This window comes from Martes martes (assembly GCF_963455335.1).
Source record: "Martes martes genome assembly, chromosome: 9".
NCBI lineage: Eukaryota > Metazoa > Chordata > Mammalia > Carnivora > Mustelidae > Martes > Martes martes.
The window spans coordinates 125,694,627-125,704,586 of record NC_137896.1 but is presented as its reverse complement, the minus strand read 5'-3'; the positions used below and the strand labels follow the sequence as shown (position 1 = coordinate 125,704,586).

Here is a 9,960-nt window from a genome sequence, read left to right as displayed (position 1 = left end):
GTCTGTGGGCGCCAAGCTCCTGAAGGGTGATTAGTAACATGTTCTCTCTTCGGTGTTGCTTAGCACATTTGGAATCAATTAAATATTCAAATAGAGGTTCTCTCAGATCTCGGGCCAGGCCCAGCAGGTTTGGTGAGGGGAGAGAGTTGAAGGCGGATAAGTACGATTTCCTCACACCAGAATCGATAGCTGGAGAGGGATGTAAGAAATACATTCTCTAGACTTCCTTGGTCTGCAAACGAACAGTTATACAAGATTAGAAATGATATAAAGAAACAACGGGAGCCGTATTAAAACAAACAAACAAACAAACTAGAATTACAGTACACGCAAGAACTGCTACCATGCACCGTGTCTGAAAGACAAAAAAAAAAAAAAAAGCCAGTCCATTAGGCTATTGCATCAGTATAATGGTATGGCCTGCATGAGCTAAGAATGGTTTTTACATTTTTAAAGGATTGTAAAAGAAAAAAAGGAAAGAAAAAAGAACGTGTAATATTGTATATGGCCTAGTAATGTTAAATATTTAGTCTGGTCTTTTATAAAAAGTTTGCCGATCCTTGGTTTAGTCTTGTTTCCATCATATGTACTCCTGTAAGCATTACTATTACTAATTACTATTAACAGTAATGATCAGGAACATTGGGGAAGGGGAAACAGATGACTGCCCATTATATGCCAGCTACCTTGCTAAATGCTTTATATATGCTGCTCATTCATTCACTGAGCAATCCTTTAAAGGATTATCTCAATGACAAAGTCAAGAAAACAGAAGCTGAGGGGTGGGTGGGGGGTGGGGTGGTGAAGTGTCTTGCCAGTGTGGTCAGGAAAACTGAGTGGTGAGCTGTTAATGAAACCCGAAGAGGTGGTGTGTTTACACCCTGAGATCCCTATCCCAGATAAATGCTACTGGGAACCTCCTATAAAAAATAGCTACTCTGAGTTGAGACAGAAGAGTTATAATCGCACTTCTTTTCAGAACATGTCGCTTGAAGTAGAAGTCAACATTTCAAAAGATGAAGCCAGAAACCAACGTGAAAATGGGTTTCCGGCTCGATGAGTCCATTATCTGGCATGCTACATCCTTCTAAGAATATTTTGCTAAGGGTGAGAATAAGTATCAATGTAACAAAAGTCAGCAGAACAGAAGGGTTTAATAATCTTCCAAACCAACAAGTCATACTATAGCTATTAGTCCTCGGTTCCATCTAACACAGGGTGGGAAGGACATCTTCCAAATGGCGGCTCATTTTACCTAAATACTTGGTGTTTCCAGATGAGTTTCTAGCTTTCCATCATGATAAATTAATATATCCTATTTTATTATGGTGCCACAAACAAGAACTCTGAAAGGCTCGACTCTTACAAAAGACCCAACTCCCCTGAAAAGCATCAGGTATCAAAATGCAGCCAGAAAAATGGTATTAACTGAATAAAAAAGAAAAAGAAAGGGAAAAAAAAGCATTCTTTTTAATGAAGTCGAGGTGTAGGACAGATTTATTAGCTTCCATTTTTCCAAGTTGCATTCTGGTGTATTTCCTGCCCATATTTCTAAGTTCAGCAAGTCTCTTTGTAGGATTCTTTTTTAAAAATGTATTTCAAAGAACATGACGCAGATATACCCACTACACCTGCGAAGATACACCTGTGACAGTACAAACATTTAAGTGTTTCTCATATTCACAACCCAATGCTCTAATGGCAAACAGATCTTCTGTGTGATCTGCCAAGATCCTGCCATTCTCAGAAAGAACTGATACTGGTAACCAAATAATAGAATAGTATTAAAAACAATAACCAATCAAGGATTACTCCTGACCAAAAAAGTCATTGAATTCAGTGTAGTACAATCTATCCTTTATGGTCATAATTCCTTTTTCTAGTAACAGATGGTTAAGACAAAGAATTACTTATTATTTTTGATGCTTTAACAGATACCTAAAATATCCCTATTCGGCCTTTTGTATGTGCACACCACTAATTCATTACTTAGTTATTCATTCAAACATCATTATTCCATTTTACTGTGTGTCAGGTACAACACTTGCTACTTGAGGAAGGAAAACTAGTAAGACTAGAATAAAAGAATAAAATCTTTTCTTGGAGAATCCTAATTATTCAACTGGATTTTTCAACAAATAATTAGTAAAGCTGCTATGATCAATTAAAACAAAGTAGAGAAAGGACTGGTTCATCCTACAGGGATTTAAAGAACAATATAAGGAAAGGCCAAGAGACAAGTGAGTATGGTCTATACTGAGGATGTTGTTATACAATTAAGTGAACAGAGATGTGCTGCCTAAGACAGTAGTCCCTAGGCACATGTGCCTATTTAAATTTAAATTAACATAAAACAAGATTGGAAATTCAGTTGTTGTATCTCAAGCACTCCATAACCACAAATGTATAAAGTGTACCTTACCAAAAAAAGTAAAGTGTACCTTATAGGACAGTGTAGACACAATTATTTCTATCATTGACTAAAATTCTATTGGACAGCACAAAGAGGACAAGGTAAGCCTATGGCCAGCTCATGGGCAGTCTCATATTAAGGAGTTTAAATTTAAATGAAAATGGTTTATAAATTATCATATTCTGCAAAGTCCTTCCAGGAACTGGCAAAAGGAACTTATTTGTTGGGAGACTCTACCCCTGCAATATTGTTATGACCTGCTTCACCCACCCAGATTCTGCATTTGAGACTTCTTTTGAAGAACAAATTCTATAGCTAGAAACCCCATATGGGCAATTGGAAACCACTGCATATTTTTAAACAGGCACATGACACCGTGACACAGATTTGGATTTTAGAAATCTTACTTCTTAAGGCAGCATGCAAGATATGCGGGAGGAAAGACACTGGGCACACCAAGATCAGTGGAGGTTAGTAAGATTGATAAAGGGCTCATTTCAGTGAAATTAGTTAAAAAAAAAATCAAAAAACAAAAAAACACAATTAAGGATTTGCACCATTAAATTTATTCCACGTAAGAATTGTGCACACAACAGGCAAGTTATTTTCACACAAAAACCGGCACTGCAATAAAAATATTTAACACTTTGGCCACAAAACTCAAAAGGTATTTGAAAAAGTTTGCAAGGTGTTTAAGTCAGTGGATTCTTTAATATTCGTAATCTATGCTTGCTCAATTATAATTTCTAAAGTATATTATACTGCTCATTTTACTATTCATTATGCTTACTGTATATTTAAGACATCTTTTCTGAAATTTTATGTTCTCCAAAAAGTAACTTTTCAGTAACTTCAAAATATCCATATGTACCTCTCAGCAGTACTAGCGTAAAACCAAAAGTTTTCAAGTAGCAAGTACTCAAGCCACCCCATTTATGATTACAGATATAACTGGCAGCCAGTTTTATAAATAGCTCTCTTCCACTCCTTGTTCCTATTTTAAAAGGCCAACCATTACTTCACTGATATCCCAGAGCTTTCTCGCCACAGACTCATCCATAGCTTTGGGCAATAGTTCTTCCTCTTTACAATCTCCAAAGTACTTTCCTGACACACCTTCTACCTCGGGTGAAGAGGCTAAATAAACTGAAGTCTGGGCACCTTCTACTGGGCTTTTGAAAAAAGCCCATGACACCAAATTGAAAAGTGGTTTGACCAACAGTGGAATGTGTATGTGCCTGCCAAGATTAGTCCGCACAATACCAGGGTGTAACACGTTGACAGTCACGTTGGTGCCTTCTAAGCGGCGGGCTAGTTCTCTGGTAAAAAGAATGTTAGCCAGTTTGCTCCGACTGTAACAAAAGCTTTTATTATAGCTCTGTTCACTGTTCAAGTCTTCAAAGTTGATGTCTCCATATTTATAAAGTTTGGAAGAAACTACCACAATCCTGCTGGGAGCTGAACTTTTGAGGAGTCCAAGGAGAAGATTGGTGAGTAGAAAGTGCCCCAGATGGTTCACGCCAAACTGCATCTCAAACCCATCTTCGGTCTTCATATAAGGACACTGGAAGATTCCTGCGTTGTTGATTAAGACGTCCAGTCTAGGTTCTTCCTTTAAAAGTCAAAGAGAATGGGGCAACTATGAACACAGGCCTAAAATGAAATTTTAGTTCTTGCAACTACTAAAATTCTATAAAGTGCCTCTGTGGGTTTTCAACAATGGGGGGTTTGGAAAGACTTGTATTTTTAATGAGGACCTGGCGTTGTGCTTTTCACATGCCCTCTCATCTACCCTCACCAACTCTGTGAGCAAACCAAGCACCAATGTTAGGTGATCTGTGCAGGATCACAGGGCTCTTGGGCGGCAAACAAAAACTGGAAGATGAAATCTTCTGATACCAATGCCCCCGTTTGGAATTAGTAAGCTAGCTTACTTTTCTAATTGGGAGTTTCACATCAAAGCTAGAGAGTCGATGTCAGCTAGAAGTGGAAATATGGCAGAAGGCAGGTCAGCATTGTTTATTCCCAGAGCTGTTATTATCATCACCAGGGGCAAACTAGGACTACTTCATTCTGTACTTTTCTAAGGGCAAATGGTACCACAGAGATGGAAAACCTCCAAATGGCTTCCTTAAAACTGGGACATATAATACAAAGGGCCAGGGATGTAAATTAAAACTGAAGAAAACATCATGACTAAATCAAAGAAATGTTAAGAAAAATATTAAATAGGTAATATTTAATAAAATTTAATTATTTAATTAATTATTATATTATAATTATATATATTATTATATAATTATTATATAATTATTATATTAATTATTATAAATAAAAATATCAGAAACAAGCATGAATCATACATAAATACTAAGTCTTACAGTAACAGCAAAGGACATTTAGAGAGGAGTTAGGGCCAAGAAACACCTTTAACCTCTACTATAAATTTAAGATTCAGTTCTTTTTTTCCCTATATAACATCTAGCTCTTTCAAACTCTAAAGGGCCCCAGCTTAGAGGATCTATATAGTCAGAATCTTATACTTTGTCTATACCCTCCTGCATCTTTCCAGGGTAAAATGCTAAAATTTAGACTGTCCTCAAAAGGAAGTCTTTTCATTCCTTAATTCATGTAAGTTGCTTTTCCCTAGCCCTTTCTTGGCTCCTCTCTGTCTCTTTTGATGGGCAGAGAAAAAGAAATGTACAACATGTTCCAGGTGTAAAGACACAATGATGACCTACGATTAAATTAACTTGAGGTCAAATATCAAGTTTCACTGGCCCTTTTGCCAAGTGTAAGTAAAAAGAAAAATGTGTTAAATTTCACAACTGTTATCACAGCCTACCTGTCAGAGGATTAACTATTTATCATTCTGTCTGTCTAAGCACCTTTGGCTTTTCCAACAGTCAACTTCAAAAAGAAGGCAAAAGTTCACCCATGGGGGAAAGAAAGGAGTGTTCTTTTTTCACTAATCCTTTGGAAGAGTTTCCTGTATTAATCATTTCTGAGCCATCATTCTTTGCTGGCCTTGTGTTATTTTAAGACTTTATCATTCACTATTTTTTTTAAATTCTAGGAGATAAATGACATAAATACCATGAATACCAACCTGTGGGAAATTTATACTTCCATTAAAAAAAAAATCTGGTTATAGTCATTGGACTTTAGAGCCAGAAAGAAACTTAGTAAAGTTTATCTCCTTAACTTTTAATTGGGTCTGTCTCAAATGGCCAAAGTAATAAAATGCCTTAAGTCTCAGAAGCATACTCAGACCAATTTACATTTTTAATGAATAAGAAGACCCACTTTTAATGCTTTAGCATCTTTTATACACTAGCATTCTTATTTCTTAACTTGTTTTACCTGATAATGAAATACTAGCCATTAAGATAAACAAACAAACAGAAAAGTTCTCTAGATTGCAACAGTTCCCAAACTGTGCATCAAGGCGCCCCAGAGCCTCACAAGGAACTCCACAGGGTGGAGATTTTAAATTTTCCAGGGAAACAAAGTGAAACTTGGCTCAACAACTCAAAAACTACTAGCTGCAAATGGTTCACACCATCAACATTAAATTGTGCTAAATTTCTTTCAATGGTGTCCCATCTTCGTAAACCTGAGTTTTTAGTAAAATGCAAGTACAATGTTAAATATCAATTTAGAACAAGAAATGGGGATGGACATTTCCAACCTGATTCCAAAGACTGTGAAGTTTATGGAGTGAACGACAGGTGCACATTTCCCATTAGTAATTATGGTTACTGAAGAATGAAATATCTTTCTTCTTTTAATTATGTGTATTATTTTCTCAAACACCTACTAAATTGTTAGGACATAAATACTTATTAGGTTGTTTGGACTTAATTACTTAATAAACAGATAGTTTCTTTGGCCTCCTGGCATCATGTCAACATTATAAAGTTTGGGAACCTCTGCTGTAAACCCAAGAGGCTCCATTTCATATTGGCACCTTTCCCACACCAGCTAATTTTAAATTTCATTCTTCTATATGCCCTTTTACAAGTCACCTCTGTGGGAAACTGTTCTACCTATTTCAACAAAGGACACCCACTTCAGTGGAATATTTATCATCTAAACAAAGATTCCCACACCTCACAGGCAGGCAGCAGAAGTACAGAAGTTAAAAGGGCTCTGGATACAGATCCTGGGCCAATTATTTGGCCTACCTATGCCTTTGTTGCCCAACATTGTAAAATGGGGATAACTTGCCTACCAGAGTTACTGAGGATTCGATGACAATAATAGCCAAAGGCACTTTTATTTCATTAAAATAATTTTTTTTTAAGTATCTGAAATTCTTGGAACAGCTCTCGGCATGTAGGAAACCTTCAATAAATACTAAGTAATATATTTATTTCTGTTCCCGTGTAGAGCACATGGCCACTGGGATTCCGAGCTCCAATCTATTTAGAAATCAGGCCAGAGACTGTTTAAGTAGTTGGTACTAATGAGTGCACTGGTGGCAGAGAGCTAAACTTCCCACCCCAGCAGGGAGGGGGGAAAAATTGCTTCAAGGTCCCTGGCTCTCAGGCTCTGAAAGATGGCTTGGTGCACTGACTTCAGACACAGAAAACAAAAATGTGAAGACCTGACAGGTTCCCCCCGCCCCCCCAACCCCGGACCGTCCTCACAAAACAAAAGGAAATATTCAGAAACTGGCTTATTTTCCTTTTGGGCCCATGTTTTTCTCAGCATCTTTGGAAAACAGAGGCCATTCCTATCAATTTCCCCAGTCTGCACTCCCAAACCCTCTCAGACCATTTGACAGTTTCCACTCTTAGACTCGGTCTTTCCCAAGGTCACACCCCCGGGAGTCTGGGCGGTACCACCCCCAACCCACCCCGCTCAGCCTCCGGCCCCGCCTCGCCCATCCGCCGAGGCCCGCTCCCGTCCCCGATCTGCCGCTGGCTCCCGGAGACCCACACCTGGAGCATCTCCTGACAGAAGGCGCGCACCGAGCGCAGCGAGGCGAGGTCCAACTCCTTGACGACGAGCTCCCCGGCCTCGCTGGCGTCAGAGTCGGGCTCCGAGCCCCCGGCCTCGCGGAGCTCGCGGCGGAGCTGACCCGCTGCCTCCTCGGCGCGCGCACGGTCGCGGCAGCCCATGATCACCCTCGCCCCCAGGCGCAGCAGCTCGGCGGCCGTGGCGCGGCCTAGGCCGCTGTTCGCCCCCGTGATCAGCACGGTCTTCCCGTGCATGAGGCTCGAGTTTCCGCCTCCGTGCAGGCGCTGGACACTGGGCCCCACGAACCGTCGGGCCGCCAGCCACAGGGCCCCACCCAGTGCTGCCAGGAGTGCAGCTACAGTAGCCACGGCCATAGCCGCCTGGGCCGAAGGCCCACCGGCCCCCGCGCGGGACTTCCGGAATCGCCGCTCGCCAGGGGCTGAGGCTGCCACCTGCGCGCTAGGAACTCTGAGGCGGGGCCTGTTGCCGCCTGTCGGGGCGGCGTGAGGCATGCTGGGACTTGTAGTTTTCCTTCGGAGGGCACCGGATTGGGTAGGCTGTACAGTGCCCTGAGTTGCGGTGACTCGGTGGAGCCGGTCCCCAGCCTGGACATGGAGGGTGAGCGCAGGCCCCCGGAGTGGTGGTGGTCGACCCGGTGGGAATGCCGTATGAATATTTTGAATTTACAAGTCCCACATATCAGGGCTTGCTTAGTGTGTTTTCCGTTAAGGATCCCTGGGACTTGTTACCCCTCAGTGCCGTTTTCTCACCCTCAGGAAAATGAAGGGTTCCTACCCTCTGGAGTCTGAGGAAGAGCTCTTTTTTATTATGATTAAGGCGAAGAGCTTAGCAACGTGAACCAGTCGGAAACAGAATGGGCTAGTGGTTCTCAGAGGTTAGCGTGGTATCAGAATCCCCTGCAGAGCTCGTAAAAACAACCCAACACCCTCCCACCCCCCACCCCCCTCGCCACACACACACAAATTGAAGGACCCCAGTACCAGAGTTTAGGATTCAATAGGTTCCAGATGGGACCTGAGACTTTGGATTTCTAGGACGTTCCCAGATGATTCGGACGCCGCTGGTTTGTGGACCACAGTCTGAGATCTGAAAACCATGACTGCATTGATCTCTAAGGCAAAAGTCATCAGCCAGTGGTCTTATATGATACGGGTAGAGATACAGTGGGAAAGCCTGGACTTACTCTAGACACAGACTTTTGAGTAGGCCCATTCACAAGTGCTTCCACGTCTCCTCCAGGAGACGATCAAATGTAAAAATGGAAGGGCAAGTGCTTTCTATACTATAAAGTGATCGAAAAATGTCAGGGCTTATTGCCACAGGGACCCATCTTCAAGCTGCAAACTTTATAGCTTTAGACCAAGCTCTTCTCAAGTCCTCATTCATTCCATCTACTCACTCATCCCGTATGTGCGAGGCCCCGTGCCCTGTGACAATCACAGAGAAATAGGACACCATTTCTGCCCTCAAAGTCCTTACCGTCTGGCACAGACACAGAGACCTCTCCCCCACTCTAGAATCTTCAGGACAAGAGATGAGACACACAACCTATATAGTTTGAAATAAACTCCCTAGATTATTTTGATTAAACTCTCCTCCACTCCTGTGCATCTGGGAAGGATGTAACATGCAGTGAACAGTCACATTACAAACAGAAGAGGGTTAGGATGCCAGAAGAAGTACTGGAGATGAAGCTCACAGGAGGGAAGGAGCACTGTCCCTGGGGATTCCACAAGGCACCACAGCAGAAATCACCAGGGATGGGCTTTTATTCCACCCTTTCTATTTGACGCTGCCTCTCAAACTCACTGATCCCAGAGCACATCTGTTTCCTCTTTGTCCATCTATCTGTATTTTTTCCATCCTTCAAAGTTCACCTCAATTCTGTTGTGTGACCACTTCCAGCCCATGCAGATGTCTGCCTCACTTTCCTGTGTGACCCTCACTTGGCACTGAGGACAAACAGCCCTCTAGTGTCAACTGTTTCAGTCTACATGCTTGACTTATTCTACAGGATATTTCAAGGTTTTAAAATTTCCAAGAGAATGAGATTATGTCTGAATTTCTTTTGTGGTCTTCACACGGGAGAATGCATACAAAACGGTAGGTATTCAGTGAGATATTTTTTGGACTAGCTTACATCAAAGTAAGCAGAGCAAAAGCTATATATCAGCAGCAGTTTTCTTTAACTAGAGCTGGGGTGCAATATGTATATATGAGTGCACTGGAGAGAGAGGTGGGGGTAGAAGGAACAAGAGAGGGCATGAAGAGGGGAGGAGGAGGGAAATCCCCAGATCTGCTATGTAATTGCTGTATATTTTAAGCATAGAACTTAATGGAATGACTAATCTGTTCAGGAAGGGTCCTATGGCCATGGAATTAATAAGGACTTGATGTGGAAGGCTATATAACACAGAGAAAATAGAATATAGCTTTTGAAGTAAGACCTGATTTTGAATCTTAGTTCTACCATTTATTAGCTGCTCATTATTGGATGAGCTACTTTTTCTTTGTGAATGTTAAGTTCTTCATTGATTAAAAAAATGAGGATATTAATACTA

General features: G+C 41.3%; 1 protein-coding gene across 1 annotated transcript; it reads right to left on the bottom strand.

Moving 5' to 3' along the window:
- Window positions 1-2,956: 2,956 nt before the first annotated feature.
- On the bottom strand, window positions 2,957-7,833 carry RDH14 (retinol dehydrogenase 14). Its single transcript, XM_080812673.1, has 2 exons — window positions 7,360-7,833; window positions 2,957-4,025 (listed from the first exon to the last, which is right to left on the bottom strand). The coding sequence occupies exons 1-2, from the start codon at window positions 7,750-7,752 to the stop codon at window positions 3,408-3,410; spliced, it is 1,011 nt and encodes a 336-aa protein (XP_080668799.1). The 5' UTR covers window positions 7,753-7,833; the 3' UTR covers window positions 2,957-3,407.
- Between the last annotated feature and the right edge of the window lie 2,127 nt (window positions 7,834-9,960).